Here is a 19,948-nt window from a genome sequence, read left to right on the forward strand (position 1 = left end):
TTTAAATAAATGACTTATTTTGAATACTTTTATGAGTGGGGCCTTTTCAGATACATTAGTTTTTGTTTTTCTTTTAGACTGTCCTTGTTTAAAAAATAATGATTAAAAATGTAATGTGATGAATTATTGACCCAAATACTTCACATCAAATATTACACTTTGAATTGCCCTGTGGAAAATATTGCAACATATTGTGTGAAAACAGAGTTTTCTTTGGTGTAAAAAGGGCAAAAAAGCTGTGAAAGCAACAACAACTTGATGGTAACAAAGGCCAGCAGGAAGAAGACATTGAAAGCTGCACGTTGACAACTTGTTGACTGAGCTCCTCATGTTCAGCAACTCAAACCCAACATGCTTTTTCACAACATTGAATCCATCTCATCTGGTCATCTCCATTTGACACTGAAATGTGGTCTTTTCCCAACCAACAACGTGGATCCATTGTTGGACATCAACATGGTCTCAATTTATGAAGACAACTATTTTGCCCACATATGCGGTCCTCTCCAAGGTTTCTCATAGTCATCATTGTCACCGAGGTCCCACTGGGTGTGAGTTTTCCTTGTCCTTATGTGGGCCTACCGAGGATGTCGTGGTGGTGTGTGCAGCCCTTTGAGACACTTGTGATTTAGGGCTATATAAATAATCATTGATTGATTGATTGAATCCAGGCTCGGGTTCTTTCTGTGTGGAGTTTGCATGTTCTCCCCGTGAATGCGTGGGTTCTACTCCGGCTTCCTCCCACTTCCAAAGACATGCACCTGGGGATAGGCCCCTCCCACCTCCAAAGACATGCACCTGGGGATAGGCCCCTCCCACCTCCAAGGACATGCACCTGGGGATAGGCCCCTCCCACCTCCAAAGACATGCACCTGGGGATAGGTTGATTGGCAACACTAGTGTGTGAATGTTGTCTGTCTATCTGTGTTGGCCCTGCGATGAGATAGCGATTTGTCCAGGGTGTACCCTGCCTTCCGCCCGATTGTAGCTGATATAGGCGCCAGCACCCCCCGCAACCCCGAAAGGGAATAAGCGGTAGAAAATGGATGGATGGTTGATTGAAGAGGCGGAGCCGAGCGGCACCTTACAATAGCGGAGGAATAAAAAAGGGTCAAAAGTTCGTATCTTATAATTTCGACTTTTTATCTCATAATTTCAACCTTCTTGTCTAATAATTTTGTAGCTCATAATTTTGACTTTATCTCCTAAATATGACATTTTATCTCCTAATTTTGACTTTTTTTCCCTCATTATTGTGATTTTTTAATGTCATAATTATGACTTACTATCGGGGTATCTTTATTTGTGTACTGGTGGAAAGAGGATTCCATCGAAATCAGAGCAACTTTTACTTTATTTTAAAAATACCGATCAAATTGTTGGTGTGAAAGGGAACCGGTGACGTATTTAGACTGACAGCTGATTAGCCAATGAACACACAGATCCAGCTAAAGCACCAATCAGAAGAAAGAAAAGGCGGAACCTGGTGGCGGTGGAATAAAAAAACTCAAAAGAGAAAAAAAGAGCAGAAAGTTTCCATGCTGCCAAAGTGTCAGGATGATGAATGGGACGACGTACGCCAACTTTGACAACGAGGAGCACGTCTTGAAATTGGGGGAGACGTTCGAGAAGCAGCCTAAAAGTGCTTTCCACACGGTGCGATGTAAGTGGACGCCATGCTAGCCTGCTAGCTAGCCTGTTAGCCTTCAATGTGAAGCGCAGCCGTCATCAAAGTCCTCCGCTCCGACCAGAGCTCCGTTTGACGCCGCTGTCTTGCTCCTTTGTGTCGGAACACGTCGTGGTCATGTCGGAACACGTCGTGGTCATGTCGGAGAAAGACGCGACGTTCCAGCCTCAGCAGCTGTCAACTTCTGATTGCTAGCTAACATGATAGCCTGGCGACACCGCCATCTTGCGGCAGTCAAGTCAAACTTCTTGTTTTTGCTCTTTTCTTGACTTTACTTCTTCTTGTGGAACATATCACTTGTGGAACATATACGTTGACTTTTGTGGTTCTTGTGGAACATATACCGTATTTCCTTGAATTGCCGCCGGGGCGCTAAGTAATTTAAAACCTCTTCTCACTCCTGCGCTTACCAAAGGCATGCGGTAAACGTAAGCATGCGCTAATCATTGTAAAACCTCTTCTCACTCCGGCACTTACCAAAGGCATGCAGTAAACATTTGAGTGTGATGTAAGGGTACCATCATGGAAAGCACACATAATAAAAAAAAAACAACGTTATTATGGTCTTACCTTTACTTATAAATGAAATCCATGCCAGCTCCTTCTGATGAAAAGCATCGATAACTTGTTTATAGAAGTCTTCCTTATCTTTCTTCAGTTTTAAAAGTCTCTGTCTCCATGGAGATCTTCCTTTATTTTGTTGTTCTTGTGGAACATATGAGTTGACTTGTGTTGTCCTTGTGGAACATATGAGTTGACTTGTGTTGTCCTTGTGGAACATATAAGTTGACTTGTGTTGTCCTTGTGGAACATATAAGTTGACTTGTGTTGTCCTTGTGGAACATATGAGTTGACTTGTGTTGTCCTTGTGGAACATATGAGTTGACTTGTGGAACATATAGTTTGAGTTGACTCGTGGAACATACAGTATAAGTTGACTTATGGAACATATAGTATAAGTTGACATGTGGAACATATAGAATAAGTTGACTTGTGGAACATATATAAATTGACTTGTGGAACATATAGTATAAGTTGACATGTGGAACATATAGTATAAGTTGACATGTGGAACATATAGTATAAGTTGACATGTGGAACATATAAATTGACTTGTGGAACATATAGTATAAGTTGACATGTGGAACATATAAGTTGACTTGTGAAACATATAGTATAAGTTGACATGTGGAACATATAGTATAAGTTGACTTGTGGAACATATGGTATAAGTTGACATGTGGAACATATGGTATAAGTTGACTTGTGGAACATATGGTATAAATTGACTTGTGGAACATATAGTATAAGTTGACTTGTGGAACATATGGTATAAGTTGACATGTGGAACATATAGTATAAGTTGACTTGTGGAACATATGGTATAAATTGACTTGTGGAACATATAGTATAAGTTGACTTGTGGAACATATGGTATAAATTGACTTGTGGAACATATAGTATAAGTTGACATGTGGACCATACGAGTTGACTTGTGGAACATATAGTATAAGTTGACATGTGGAACATATAAGTTGACATGTGGAACATATGAGTTGACATGTGGAACATATAGTATAAGTTGACTTGTGGAACATATAAGTTGACTTGTGGAACATATAAGTTGACATGTGGAACATATGAGTTGACATGTGGAACATATAGTATAAATTGACATGTGGAACATATAAATTGACATGTGGAACATATGGTATAAATTGACATGTGGAATATATAAGTTGACATGTGGAACATATGAGTTGACATGTGGAACATATGAGTTGACATGTGGAACATATGAGTTGACATGTGGAACATATAGTATAAGTTGATTTATGGAACATATAGTATAAGTTGACATGTGGAACATATGAGTTGACATGTGGAACATATGAGTTGACATGTGGAACATATAGTATAAGTTGATTTATGGAACATATAGTATAAGTTGACATGTGAAACATATGGGTTGACATGTGGAACATATTAGTTGACATGTGGAACAAATGAGTTGACATGTGTGTGTGTGTGTTTGGTGCACAGATGATTTCAAGCCAGCTTCCATCGACACGGCCTGTGAAGGAGAACTTGAAGTGGGCAAAGGAGAGCAAGTCACCATCACATTACCCAATTTAGAGGTGAGATTACTGTATGTTATTATTATTGCCATGGGATTTAGAGGTGAGATTACTGTATGTTATTATTATTGCCATGGGATTTAGAGGTGAGATTACTGTATGTTATTATTGCCATGGGATTTAGAGGTGAGATTACTGTATGTTATTATTATTGCCATGGGATTTAGAGGTGAGATTACTGTATGTTATTATTATTGCCATGGGATTTAGAGGTGAGATTACTGTATGTTATTATTATTGCCATGGGATTTAGAGGTGAGATTACTGTATGTTATTATTATTGCCATGGGATTTAGAGGTGAGATTACTGTATGTTATTATTATTGCCATGGGATTTAGAGGTGAGATTACTGTATGTTATTATTGCCATGGGATTTAGAGGTGAGATTACTGTATGTTATTATTGCCATGGGATTTAGAGGTGAGATTACTGTATGTTATTATTATTGCCATGGGATTTAGAGGTGAGATTACTGTATGTTATTATTATTGCCATGGGATTTAGAGGTGAGATTACTGTATGTTATTATTATTGCCATGGGATTTAGAGGTGAGATTACTGTATATTATTATTGCCATGGGATTTAGAGGTGAGATTACTGTATGTTATTATTATTGCCATGGGATTTAGAGGTGAGATTACTGTATATTATTATTGCCATGGGATTTAGAGGTGAGATTACTGTATGTTATTATTATTGCCATGGGATTTAGAGGTGAGATTACTGTATGTTATTATTGCCATGGGATTTAGAGGTGAGATTACTGTATGTTATTATTGCCATGGGATTTAGAGGTGAGATTACTGTATGTTATTATTATTGCCATGGGATTTAGAGGTGAGATTACTGTATGTTATTATTATTGCCATGGGATTTAGAGGTGAGATTACTGTATGTTATTATTATTGCCATGGGATTTAGAGTTGAGATTACTGTATGTTATTATTGCCATGGGATTTAGAGGTGAGATTACTGTATGTTATTATTATTGCCATGGGATTTAGAGGTGAGATTACTGTATGTTATTATTATTGCCATGGGATTTAGAGGTGAGATTACTGTATGTTATTATTATTGTCATGGGATTTAGAGGTGAGATTACTGTATTTTATTATTGCCATGGGATTTAGAGGTGAGATTACTGTATGTTATTATTATTGCCATGGGATTTAGAGGTGAGATTACTGTATGTTATTATTGCCATGGGATTTAGAGGTGAGATTACTGTATTTTATTATTGCCATGGGATTTAGAGGTGAGATTACTGTATATTATTATTATTGCCATGGGATTTAGAGGTGAGATTACTGTATGTTATTATTATTGCCATGGGATTTAGAGGTGAGATTACTGTATGTTATTATTATTGCCATGGGATTTAGAGGTGAGATTACTGTATTTTATTATTGCCATGGGATTTAGAGGTGAGATTACTGTATGTTATTATTATTGCCATGGGATTTAGAGGTGAGATTACTGTATGTTATTATTGCCATGGGATTTAGAGGTGAGATTACTGTATATTATTATTGCCATGGGATTTAGAGGTGAGATTACTGTATGTTATTATTGCCATGGGATTTAGAGGTGAGATTACTGTATATTATTATTGCCATGGGATTTAGAGGTGAGATTACTGTATATTATTATTGCCATGGGACACAGAGATGTGTACAGAGTATCGCATTTTTTTCCCTACTGCGTCCTAATTGGGTCTGTCCATGTGGACAGTTAAAATTCTGGACTAATGATAGGGCTATCTGTACTTTTTAATCTGTGTTAATTACAACAAGTGCTCCGTCACATAGGGTTACACTTAGAAAAAAATAAAAACAATTTAATTGACGCAATTGGGATTTTTCTCTCCAAAATTGCAGTTAGGATTTGATTTTGTATACCGCATACATCAAAATATTTTAAACTGGGAAAATAGGAGTGAAGGAAGGGGAAGCTGGAGCCTATCCCAGCTGCACTTGGCCAGAAGGCAGGGTACACCCTGGACAAGTGTTACTGTCATCATATGATCGCCTTTTCAAATGATTTGTATTTCTCATTACTGTAGAATTCTTTACCATTGTACTGTCATTGGAAGGGAATTTACTCAATTGAGAAAATAAACCAAAACGTGTTTTTGTAAGCAAAAATGTAAGTTAAATCAATCAAAATGGACTCATTTCTGTCAACAAAACTGAATATTGAACATCTAGTTGGAAAAGCAAGGTCAGATGTTGTCTTTTTGTTTGTTGATCACGGCATTTTCTCTCGCTTGTCCGTGTTGATGGGCTCATATTGCATCCAATATGAAGATGAAATATTACCACATTTCATTTTAGAATCTCATCTTTTCCTCCTAATTTGTCTTACTCTGTAGAACTTCTAACTGTTGTGAGGCTGTCTTAAAAAGCAGATGTTGATCAAAGACTGGCTGCTGTGAGATCTTTCATCATGTCAACTTCTCTTGTGATGAATACAAAGCACATCTTTACATGCTGACTACAAGGATGGATCCAGTTCCCTGGTGGCAAGTGCTTTAATTGTTGTTGTTGTTGTTTGTATTTCAGGGCTCCAGTGCTCCGGTGACCGTCTTCAAGGGCTCCAAGAGGTCATACATGAAGGAGTGCATCCTCATCGTCAACCACGACACGGGCGAGTACCGACTGGAGAAACTCAGCAGCAACATTGCAGTCAAGAAGACCAGGTGGGCGGTTTTCATGTGGACACTCACTTTTTCTTCTGTGGAGAAGAAAAGTAAACCTCATGATGCTCAAAACTAAGGAGCTGGTACTCCTTGGTAGCCTGGCTAACTTCCTGGTGGCCTCTTGCCAATTTCCTGCTAGCCTATTTAACCTCCCAGTGGCCTCCTGCTAACTTCCTGCTAGCCTGGCTAACTTCCCGGTGGCCTCTTGCTAACTTCCTGCTAGCCTATTTAACCTCCCAGTGGCCTCCAGCTAACTTCCTGCTAGCCTGGCTAACTTCCTGGTGGCCTCTTGCTAACTTCCTGCTAGCCTGGCTAACCTCCCGGTGGCCTCCTGCTAACTTCCTGCTAGCCTGGCTAACCTCCCGGTGGCCTCCTGCTAACTTCCTGTTAGCCTGGCTAACTTCCCGGTGGCCTCTTGCTAACTTCCTGCTAGCCTGGCTAACCTCCCGGTGGCCTCATGCTAACTTCCTGCTAGCCTGGCTAACCTCCCGGTGGCCTCCTGCTAACTTCCTGCTAGCCTGGCTAACTTCCCGGTGGCCTCCTGCTAACTTCCTGCTAGCCTGGCTAACTTCCCGGTGGCCTCTTGCTAACTTCCTGCTAGCCTGGCTAACCTCCCGGTGGCCTCCTGCTAGCTTCCTGCTAGCCTGGCTAACTTCCCGGTGGCCTCCTGCTAACTTCCTGCTAGCCTGGCTAACCTCCCGGTGGCCTCCTGCTAACTTCCTGCTAGCCTGGCTAACCTCCCGGTGGCCTCCTGCTAACTTCCTGCTAGCCTGGCTAACTTCCCGGTGGCCTCTTGCTAACTTCCTGCTAGCCTGGCTAACCTCCCGGTGGCCTCATGCTAACTTCCTGCTAGCCTGGCTAACCTCCCGGTGGCCTCCTGCTAACTTCCTGCTAGCCTGGCTAACTTCCCGGTGGCCTCCTGCTAACTTCCTGCTAGCCTGGCTAACTTCCCGGTGGCCTCTTGCTAACTTCCTGCTAGCCTGGCTAACCTCCCGGTGGCCTCCTGCTAACTTCCTGCTAGCCTGGCTAACTTCCCGGTGGCCTCATGCTAACTTCCTGCTAGCCTGGCTAACTTCCCGGTGGCCTCCTGCTAACTTCCTGCCAAAACAAGAAGAGTCCACTCAGATGTAGCTGTTTGGATCTAAGAAGAAGAAGAAGCAGGTTTGCAGTGAAGAGAAGCATCCACAGTGAGTGGAGATGTTTGTGACTCTGCAGGGCCGAGGGCAGCAGCAAGATCCACTCCCGTCTGGAGCAGCAGACCAGTCGGCTGGGCCAGCAGATGAAGAGCAGCGGCAGCAAGAACTTGGCAGGCCCCAGAAGTTCTCCCCTCAAAGACAAGACCTCGCCTGCCTCGCCATTGGACGACATTGAGAAAGGTGCTGCTCATGTACTTCATCTTTCCCCTCAGTCATCCTCCATACTGTCATGTTGACATCTTACACATATACAACACTTGCATCTTACACTACATTAATATCATATCTAACTACATGTATATACGATGTATAGAACTGACACTACATTAGATATAGAACTCTTACATGTATGTATGATGTATAGAACTTACATTACATTAATATCATATCTAACTACATGTATATATGATGTATAAAACTTACACTACATTAATATCATATCTAACTACATGTATATATGATGTATAGAACTTACATTACATTAATATCATATCTAACTACATGTATATATGATGTATAAAACTTACATTACATTAATATCATATCTAACTACATGTATATATGATGTATAGAACTTACATTAATATCATATCTAACTACATGTATATATGATGTATAGAACTTACACTACATTATCATATCTAACTACATGTATATATGATGTATAGAACTTACATTACATTAATATCATATCTAACTACATGTATATATGATGTATAGAACTTACATTACATTAATATCATATCTAACTACATGTATATATGATGTATAGAACTTACATTAATATCATATCTAACTACATGTATATATGATGTATAGAACTTACACTACATTATCATATCTAACTACATGTATATATGATGTATAGAACTTACATTACATTAATATCATATCTAACTACATGTATATATGATGTATAGAACTTACACTACAATCATATCTAACTACATGTATATATGATGTATAGAACTTACATTACATTAATATCATATCTAACTACATGTATATATGATGTATAGAACTTACACTACATTAATATCATATCTAACTACATGTATATATGATGTATAGAACTTACATTAATATCATATCTAACTACATGTATATATGATGTATAGAACTTACATTACATTAATATCATATCTAACTACATGTATATATGATGTATAGAACTTACACTACATTAATATCATATCTAACTACATGTATATATGATGTATAGAACTTACACTACATTAATATCATATCTAACTACATGTATATATGATGTATAGAACTTACATTACATTAATATCATATCTAACTACATGTATATATGATGTATAGAACTTACATTACATTAATATCATATCTAACTACATGTATATATGATGTATAGAACTTACACTACATTAATATCATATCTAACTACATGTATATATGATGTATAGAACTTACACTACATTAATATCATATCTAACTACATGTATATATGATGTATAGAACTTACATTAATATCATATCTAACTACATGTATATATGATGTATAGAACTTACATTACATTAATATCATATCTAACTACATGTATATATGATGTATAGAACTTACATTACATTAATATCATATCTAACTACATGTATATATGATGTATAGAACTTACATTAATATCATATCTAACTACATGTATATATGATGTATAGAACTTACATTACATTAATATCATATCTAACTACATGTATATATGATGTATAGAACTTACACTACATTAATATCATATCTAACTACATGTATATATGATGTATAGAACTTACACTACATTAATATCATATCTAACTACATGTATATATGATGTATAGAACTTACATTACATTAATATCATATCTAACTACATGTATATATGATGTATAGAACTTACATTAATATCATATCTAACTACATGTATATATGATGTATAGAACTTACATTAATTATCATATCTAACTACATGTATATATGATGTATAGAACTTACATTACATTAATATCATATCTAACTACATGTATATATGATGTATAGAACTTACACTACATTAATATCATATCTAACTACATGTATATATGATGTATAGAACTTACACTACATTAATATCATATCTAACTACATGTATATATGATGTATAGAACTTACATTACATTAATATCATATCTAACTACATGTATATATGATGTATAGAACTTACATTACATTAATATCATATCTAACTACATGTATATATGATGTATAGAACTTACATTACATTAATATCATATTCTAACTACATGTATATATGATGTATAGAACTTACACTACATTAATATCATATCACACATGTACATATGATATATAAAACTTACACTGCATTAAATACACTACATTAAATATCATATATAACACATGTATGTATAAAATACAGTAGATTGAAAAAAGTGTATATATAGAAGTTAAAATACAATAGACTTAAGTGTGAAGGTAACCTTTTTATTCCTCTCACACCTTGGTACTTCCTTTTTGGTTTTGGAGTTAAGTCATCCAGAGGGGGAGCTGCACTCCATGCACTCTACATGTTAGGCACACAGGAAGTGTGAGGCAGGTGTGCCATGTGACATCACACACAGGAAGTGTGAGGCAGGTGTGCCATGTGACATCACACACAGGAAGTGTCAGGCAGGTGTATCATGTGACATCACACACAGGAAGTGTGAGGCAGGTGTGCCATGTGACATCACACACAGGAAGTGTGAGGCAGGTGTATCATGTGACATCACACACAGGAAGTGTGAGGCAGGTGTATCATGTGACATCACACACAGGAAGTGTGAGGCAGGTGTATTATGTGACATCACACACAGGAAGTGTGAGGCAGGTGTATCATGTGACATCACACACAGGAAGTGTGAGGCAGGTGTATCATGTGACATCACACACAGGAAGTGTGAGGCAGGTGTATCATGTGACATCACACACAGGAAGTGTGAGGCAGGTGTATCATGTGACATCACACACAGGAAGTGTGAGGCAGGTGTATTATGTGACATCACACACAGGAAGTGTGAGGCAGGTGTATCATGTGACATCACACACAGGAAGTGTGAGGCAGGTGTATCATGTGACATCACACACAGGAAGTGTGAGGCAGGTGTGCCATGTGACATCACACACAGGAAGTGTGAGGCAGGTGTATCATGTGACATCACACACAGGAAGTGTGAGGCAGGTGTATCATGTGACATCACACACAGGAAGTGTGAGGCAGGTGTGCCATGTGACATCACACACAGGAAGTGTGAGGCAGGTGTGCCATGTGACATCACACACAGGAAGTGTGAGGCAGGTGTATCATGTGACATCACACACAGGAAGTGTGAGGCAGGTGTGCCATGTGACATCACACACAGGAAGTGTGAGGCAGGTGTATCATGTGACATCACACACAGGAAGTGTGAGGCAGGTGTATCATGTGACATCACACACAGGAAGTGTGAGGCAGGTGTATCATGTGACATCACACACAGGAAGTGTGAGGCAGGTGTGTCATGTGACATCACACACAGGAAGTGTGAGGCAGGTGTGCCATGTGACATCACACACAGGAAGTGTGAGGCAGGTGTATCATGTGACATCACACACAGGAAGTGTGAGGCAGGTGTATCATGTGACATCACACACAGGAAGTGTGAGGCAGGTGTGCCATGTGACATCACACACAGGAAGTGTGAGGCAGGTGTATCATGTGACATCACACACAGGAAGTGTGAGGCAGGTGTGTCATGTGACATCACACACAGGAAGTGTGAGGCAGGTGTGCCATGTGACATCACACACAGGAAGTGTGAGGCAGGTGTATCATGTGACATCACACACAGGAAGTGTGAGGCAGGTGTGCCATGTGACATCACACACAGGAAGTGTGAGGCAGGTGTATCATGTGACATCACACACAGGAAGTGTGAGGCAGGTGTATCATGTGACATCACACACAGGAAGTGTGAGGCAGGTGTATCATGTGACATCACACACAGGAAGTGTGAGGCAGGTGTGCCATGTGACATCACACACAGGAAGTGTGAGGCAGGTGTATCATGTGACATCACACACAGGAAGTGTGAGGCAGGTGTATCATGTGACATCACACACAGGAAGTGTGAGGCAGGTGTATCATGTGACATAACACACAGGAAGTGTGAGGCAGGTGTATCATGTGACATCACACACAGGAAGTGTGAGGCAGGTGTATCATGTGACATCACACACAGGAAGTGTGAGGCAGGTGTATCATGTGACATCACACACAGGAAGTGTGAGGCAGGTGTGCCATGTGACATCACACACAGGAAGTGTGAGGCAGGTGTATCATGTGACATCACACACAGGAAGTGTGAGGCAGGTGTGCCATGTGACATCACACACAGGAAGTGTGAGGCAGGTGTATCATGTGACATCACACACAGGAAGTGTGAGGCAGGTGTATCATGTGACATCACACACAGGAAGTGTGAGGCAGGTGTATCATGTGACACCACACACAGGAAGTGTGAGGCAGGTGTATCATGTGACATCACACACAGGAAGTGTGAGGCAGGTGTATCATGTGACATCACACACAGGAAGTGTGAGGCAGGTGTATCATGTGACATCACACACAGGAAGTGTGAGGCAGGTGTATCATGTGACATCACACACAGGAAGTGTGAGGCAGGTGTATCATGTGACATCACACACAGGAAGTGTGAGGCAGGTGTATCATGTGACATCACACACAGGAAGTGTGAGGCAGGTGTATCATGTGACATCACACACAGGAAGTGTGAGGCAGGTGTATCATGTGACATCACACACAGGAAGTGTGAGGCAGGTGTATCATGTGACATCACACACAGGAAGTGTGAGGCAGGTGTATCATGTGACATCACACACAGGAAGTGTGAGGCAGGTGTATCATGTGACATCACACACAGGAAGTGTGAGGCAGGTGTGCCATGTGACATCACACACAGGAAGTGTGAGGCAGGTGTATCATGTGACATCACACACAGGAAGTGTGAGGCAGGTGTGCCATGTGACATCACACACAGGAAGTGTGAGGCAGGTGTATCATGTGACATCACACACAGGAAGTGTGAGGCAGGTGTATCATGTGACATCACACACAGGAAGTGTGAGGCAGGTGTATCATGTGACATAACACACAGGAAGTGTGAGGCAGGTGTATCATGTGACATCACACACAGGAAGTGTGAGGCAGGTGTATCATGTGACATCACACACAGGAAGTGTGAGGCAGGTGTATCATGTGACATCACACACAGGAAGTGTGAGGCAGGTGTGCCATGTGACATCACACACAGGAAGTGTGAGGCAGGTGTATCATGTGACATCACACACAGGAAGTGTGAGGCAGGTGTGCCATGTGACATCACACACAGGAAGTGTGAGGCAGGTGTATCATGTGACATCACACACAGGAAGTGTGAGGCAGGTGTATCATGTGACATCACACACAGGAAGTGTGAGGCAGGTGTATCATGTGACATCACACACAGGAAGTGTGAGGCAGGTGTATCATGTGACATCACACACAGGAAGTGTGAGGCAGGTGTATCATGTGACATCACACACAGGAAGTGTGAGGCAGGTGTATCATGTGACATCACACACAGGAAATGTGAGGCAGGTGTATCATGTGACATCACACACAGGAAGTGTGAGGCAGGTGTATCATGTGACATCACACACAGGAAGTGTGAGGCAGGTGTATCATGTGACATCACACACAGGAAGTGTGAGGCAGGTGTGTCATGTGACATCACACACAGGAAGTGTGAGGCAGGTGTGCCATGTGACATCACACACAGGAAGTGTGAGGCAGGTGTATCATGTGACATCACACACAGGAAGTGTGAGGCAGGTGTGCCATGTGACATCACACACAGGAAGTGTGAGGCAGGTGTATCATGTGACATCACACACAGGAAGTGTGAGGCAGGTGTATCATGTGACATCACACACAGGAAGTGTGAGGCAGGTGTATCATGTGACATCACACACAGGAAATGTGAGGCAGGTGTATCATGTGACATCACACACAGGAAGTGTGAGGCAGGTGTATCATGTGACATCACACACAGGAAGTGTGAGGCAGGTGTATCATGTGACATCACACACAGGAAGTGTGAGGCAGGTGTGTCATGTGACATCACACACAGGAAGTGTGAGGCAGGTGTGCCATGTGACATCACACACAGGAAGTGTGAGGCAGGTGTATCATGTGACATCACACACAGGAAGTGTGAGGCAGGTGTGCCATGTGACATCACACACAGGAAGTGTGAGGCAGGTGTATCATGTGACATCACACACAGGAAGTGTGAGGCAGGTGTATCATGTGACATCACACACAGGAAGTGTGAGGCAGGTGTATCATGTGACATCACACACAGGAAGTGTGAGGCAGGTGTATCATGTGACATAACACACAGGAAGTGTGAGGCAGGTGTATCATGTGACATCACACACAGGAAGTGTGAGGCAGGTGTATCATGTGACATCACACACAGGAAGTGTGAGGCAGGTGTATCATGTGACATCACACACAGGAAGTGTGAGGCAGGTGTGCCATGTGACATCACACACAGGAAGTGTGAGGCAGGTGTATTATGTGACATCACACACAGGAAGTGTGAGGCAGGTGTGCCATGTGACATCACACACAGGAAGTGTGAGGCAGGTGTATCATGTGACATCACACACAGGAAGTGTGAGGCAGGTGTATCATGTGACATCACACACAGGAAGTGTGAGGCAGGTGTATCATGTGACATCACACACAGGAAGTGTGAGGCAGGTGTATCATGTGACATCACACACAGGAAGTGTGAGGCAGGTGTATCATGTGACATCACACACAGGAAGTGTGAGGCAGGTGTATCATGTGACATCACACACAGGAAATGTGAGGCAGGTGTATCATGTGACATCACACACAGGAAGTGTGAGGCAGGTGTATCATGTGACATCACACACAGGAAGTGTGAGGCAGGTGTATCATGTGACATCACACACAGGAAGTGTGAGGCAGGTGTGTCATGTGACATCACACACAGGAAGTGTGAGGCAGGTGTGCCATGTGACATCACACACAGGAAGTGTGAGGCAGGTGTATCATGTGACATCACACACAGGAAGTGTGAGGCAGGTGTGCCATGTGACATCACACACAGGAAGTGTGAGGCAGGTGTATCATGTGACATCACACACAGGAAGTGTGAGGCAGGTGTATCATGTGACATCACACACAGGAAGTGTGAGGCAGGTGTATCATGTGACATCACACACAGGAAATGTGAGGCAGGTGTATCATGTGACATCACACACAGGAAGTGTGAGGCAGGTGTATCATGTGACATCACACACAGGAAGTGTGAGGCAGGTGTATCATGTGACATCACACACAGGAAGTGTGAGGCAGGTGTATCATGTGACATCACACACAGGAAATGTGAGGCAGGTGTATCATGTGACATCACACACAGGAAGTGTGAGGCAGGTGTATCATGTGACATCACACACAGGAAGTGTGAGGCAGGTGTGTCATGTGACATCACACACAGGAAGTGTGAGGCAGGTGTGCCATGTGACATCACACACAGGAAGTGTGAGGCAGGTGTATCATGTGACATCACACACAGGAAGTGTGAGGCAGGTGTGCCATGTGACATCACACACAGGAAGTGTGAGGCAGGTGTATCATGTGACATCACACACAGGAAGTGTGAGGCAGGTGTATCATGTGACATCACACACAGGAAGTGTGAGGCAGGTGTATCATGTGACCAGAGTGTGCTGCCTCACAGAGCTGATGGAAGAAGCTCGAGTCATGGACCAGATGAGCAGTGACAGCTCCTCCAACAGCTCCTCCTCCAGCAGTGACAGCAGCAGCAGTGACTCAGAGGACCACACCAACCCCTGCATGCCCACCACCTGTCCTCAGGAGGGCGCCACAGCAGCACCAGCAGAACCAGGACCAGGACTCCTCATGAACACACTAAGTGAGTCCATGCCTTCATCTCACACTCCAACACCCACTGTATTTGATGATATCATTTGTGTGTATATATATATATTTATATATTTATATATGTATGTATGTGTATATGTCACACCCACTATATTTTATAATATATATTAGAGCTGGGCAATATATGGAGTATACTGGACATATGGGGGGTTTGTCTTGTGGGTCTGTGCGATGTAGAAAAGGAGTATATGGTGATATTGGAGTATACTGTACCTTCTCCGGCAGTTGCTGACATTACACTACAGGCTCTTCTCACTCTTCCCTGTCTCTCCTTCTCACAGAGACATAAAACAAGCGCCCCATGTTACATACCTCACATGCTGTCACGTGTGCAACGTCACACACCCTCGCCCAGCAGAGAGGTAGCAGCATGGTAAAGTTAGCTGTGATGCTAGCGGTGTGGTGCAAGTGGTAATACGAGAGAAAGAAGGTGTACATATTGTAACAAATGGAGGAAGAATAATTCATTTCCAATAAAAACAGCAGGGGTCCAATGTCTGGCGATGGTTTGGCTTCAAGCAGGAAGATGTTGAACAGACAACCGTAATATGTCAAGTATGCGGCAAAAGCGTTGCTACAAAACGTAGCACCACTGCTAATTCGTAGCATCATTTGAAAAGTCACCCGCTAGTGAATGAAGAGATTTTGAAACTCTGCATGTCAACATCTCTGTTCGGTGCCACACCCACAAAATGCCCAAGCAACCATTTCCATATCAACAGGGTATGATAAAAGTAGTCCACAAAAGGAGATAACGTCCGCAGGAACCTACCACATAGTGAAGGACATACACTATTTATTTCCTATTATGCAGCTCATTTTTATTTGACACTTATTGAAATATCTTGTGTGACCTCATGCACAAAACTGCACTTTATTTGTTTTAAACTATTATAGTGGCGTTCTGTACAAAAATGTATTTAATTAATTTAGTGTTGTTTTGATATGTCATCTTAGTGACATCATGCACAAAAGTGCACATAGTACACTATAGTATTTTCTGTATTTCAGTGACTAAACTTTTATTTGAAATGTTTATACTGCAGCACTTGAAGTATTTCAACAAAATGTGCATAACAAATGATAGCCATCCATTTTTCTACCGCTTGTCCCTCTTGGGCTCACTATTATTAGTATTATTTCTGGCGTCCTTGAACGCACCGTGAAGACACCTTTGCCTGAGTGTACAGCATCATTGGAGTTGTCATGTCCCTTCCTGCTGTCATCTTTGCATCCTTTACGTCTTCTTATTCTCTGGCAGACCAGACTGTTGGCGTCACGTCGCTGTTTGTGTGTTGCAGAAAGCGACCTGCAGCTCAGCGAGTCAGGCAGTGAGAGCGACTGAGGACATCCGCTAACCTTCTTAGCATACATGCTACCTGTCTGCAAACTCCACTTTTTTTCTCTCTTTTTTTTAACTATTTCATGCAAGGTGGATGTGTTTGGGGACCGTGGGACACTCGGGCGTCCTCTCCCTGCCGTACGTACAAACATTTCCAAGTCAATCAGGTCTTTAAAGTCCCACTTAAGTCTGCCTCATCTCATTCTTCCTCCTTGACCTCCTCATCTTCACCAAACTCTTCTCACTCTCGCTAAGCTGCCAATCTGGCTGGTTGCTAATGTCGCTAGCCTTTCAAGCTGCCGATCTGGCTAGTCGCTAATGTCGCTAGCCTTTCAAGCTGCCGATCTGGCTAGTCGCTAATGTTGCTAGCCTTTCAAGCTGCCGATTTGGCTAGTCGCTAATGTTGCTAGCCTTTCAAGCTGCCGATCTGGCTGGTTGCTAATGTTGCTAGCCTTTCAAGCTGCCAATCTGGCTAGTCGCTAATGTCGCTAGCCTTTCAAGCTGCCGATCTGGCTGGTTGCTAATGTTGCTAGCCTTTCAAGCTGCCAATCTGGCTAGTCGCTAATGTCGCTAGCCTTTCAAGCTGCCGATCTGGCTGGTCGCTAATGTTGCTAGCTTTTCAAGCTGCCAATCTGGCTAGTCGCTAATGTCGCTAGCCTTTCAAGCTGCCGATCTGGCTGGTTGCTAATGTCGCTAGCCTTTCAAGCTGCCGATCTGGCTGGTTGCTAATGTTGCTAGCCTTTCAAGCTGCCGATCTGGCTGGTTGCTAATGTTGCTAGCCTTTCAAGCTGCCAATCTGGCTGGTCGCTAATGTTGCTAGCCTTTCAAGCTGCCAATCTGGCTAGTCGCTAATGTCGCTAGCCTTTCAAGCTGCCGAACTGGCTAGTCGCTAATGTCGCTAGCCTTTCAAGCTGCCGATCTGCCTAGTCGCTAATGTTGCTAGCCTTTCAAGCTTCCAATGTGGTTAGTTGCTAATGTAGCTAGCATATGAAGCTATTTCAATCAATGCCAATATAGCTAGTTGCTAATGATACTAGCATATGACATTTTTTAGCTACTTGATGTCACCAGGGTACAAAGTTGCCAATGTAGGTAATTGCTAACGTCACTAGCATATAAAGCCAGTCTAGATAATTGCTAACATTGTTCGCGTTTAATGTAGCCAATGTAGCTATTTGCTAACTTGGCTAGTGTACAACGTTGCCAATGTAGCTAGTTGCTAACTTTGCGAGCATATAACGATGCCAGTGGAGCTAGTTGCTAACTTTGCGAGCATACAACATTGCCCATGTAGCTACTTGCTTACTTGGCTAGCATATAACATTGTCAATATAGCTACTTGCTGACTTGGCTAGCGCATAACAATGCCAGTGTAGCTAATTGCTAACTTTGCTAGCATATAAGGTCACCTGTAGCGCTGCTTTTTGGACTGGGTGAGGAGACCCTTGTAGCTGCCATACTTGAAAGCAAAAAGGTGAGTTCCAGCAGTTATGAGGCAGGAAGTGAGAGACTTTGACACAGGTGAAGCAGGAAGTGAGATACTTTGACACAGGTGAAGCAGGAAGTGAGATACTTTGACACGGTCGAAGCAGGACGTGAGAGACTTTGACACAGGTGAAGCAGGAAGTGAGATACTTTGACACAGGTGAAGCAGGAAGTGAGATACTTTGACACGGTCGAAGCAGGACGTGAGAGACTTTGACACAGGTGAAGCAGGACGTGAGAGACTTTGACACAGGTGAAGCAGGAAGTGAGATACTTTGACACAGGTGTCAACATGTAAGTCTAGTAGCTGACAAAGTCAGGACTACTTTCACATCTGCCAACAAGCACACAAAGAAAGATGGCCACATTTTCTTCATCTATTTTCTATTACTTTCAGCTTTTGTCTTTCCTCAGTCTTGGAAATAAACTTTTTCAATAGTGGCCTTGCTTTCTTCAAATACTACTATGTATGCTGCAATACATGTTGGAAATACTTTCTTATGGGTATTTATCTTAGTGCTCTCTTCAGATACTACTACTATATACTTCATTACATGTTGGAAATACCTTCTATTGTGTAATTATGTAAATATGTTATACTACTATATATTCTTCAAAACATGTTTGAAATACCTTCTTGTGATCAAGTTTAGCAATTGGAGGATGCCAGGTGGGTCACGTGGTGGTGGTCTACAAGCTCTGTGGTAGTATTGTTAGTGACGTGTAGATTGATACTGAAATATTTACTGCCGATACCAGATGTTTGTGTTCATATTAACAAATGAACACCTGGATATTTATTTTTGTTGTTAAAAACATTATTTTTGTTTACTATGAGGGATTTTCTTCAGTTGTATTGTCTTCTTGTGATTCACACCAATATACTTCAAATATGTAGTACAAATACTGCAATCACGCCAATATACTTCACTTATATAGTACAAATACTGCATTCACACCAGTATACTTCACTTATATAGTACAAATACTGCATTCACACCAATATACTTCACTTATGTAGTACAAATACTGCATTCACACCAGTATACTTCACTTATGTAGTACAAATACTGCATTCACACCAATATACTTCACTTATATAGTACAAATACTGCATTCACACCAATATACTTCACTTATGTAGTACAAATACTGCATTCACACCAGTATACTTTACTTATATAGTACAAATACTGCATTCACACCAATATACTTCACTTATATAGTACAAATACTGCATTCACACCAATATACTTCACTTATATAGTACAAATACTGCATTCACACCAATATACTTCACTTATATAGTACAAATACTGCATTCACGC

General features: G+C 41.6%; 1 protein-coding gene across 8 annotated transcripts; it reads left to right on the forward strand.

Moving 5' to 3' along the window:
• Positions 1–1,458: 1,458 nt before the first annotated feature.
• Positions 1,459–19,061, forward strand: eaf2 (ELL associated factor 2). 8 transcript variants are annotated; one of them, XR_009809218.1, is made up of 8 exons: positions 1,459–1,663; positions 3,731–3,825; positions 6,389–6,525; positions 7,741–7,901; positions 15,522–15,764; positions 17,095–18,656; positions 18,843–18,873; positions 18,905–19,061. XR_009809218.1 is itself a non-coding variant. In XM_061918179.1 (6 exons), exons 1-6 carry the CDS (start codon positions 1,558–1,560, stop codon positions 17,136–17,138), a joined length of 786 nt encoding a protein of 261 aa, XP_061774163.1. In that variant the 5' UTR covers positions 1,459–1,557; the 3' UTR covers positions 17,139–19,061. The 8 variants fall into 8 exon arrangements, 2 of the variants coding, with proteins under 2 accessions (XP_061774163.1, XP_061774164.1); XR_009809213.1 differs by having other exon boundaries at positions 17,095–18,873; XR_009809214.1 differs by lacking the exon at positions 18,843–18,873 and having other exon boundaries at positions 17,095–18,842; positions 18,874–19,061.
• Positions 19,062–19,948: the final 887 nt, after the last annotated feature.

This window comes from Nerophis ophidion, linkage group LG13 (assembly GCF_033978795.1).
Source record: "Nerophis ophidion isolate RoL-2023_Sa linkage group LG13, RoL_Noph_v1.0, whole genome shotgun sequence".
Classification (NCBI taxonomy): Eukaryota; Metazoa; Chordata; class Actinopteri; order Syngnathiformes; family Syngnathidae; genus Nerophis; species Nerophis ophidion.

Bases quoted from the DNA above. Each gene is read 5' to 3' on its own strand.
- eaf2 (XM_061918179.1), top strand. From the start codon at position 1,558: ATGATGAATGGGACGACGTACGCCAACTTTGACAACGAGGAGCACGTC. The intron at 1,664-3,730 runs GTAAGTGGACGC...TTTGGTGCACAG, and splicing joins TGCTTTCCACACGGTGCGAT to ATGATTTCAAGCCAGCTTCC. The intron at 3,826-6,388 runs GTGAGATTACTG...TTTGTATTTCAG, and splicing joins TCACATTACCCAATTTAGAG to GGCTCCAGTGCTCCGGTGAC.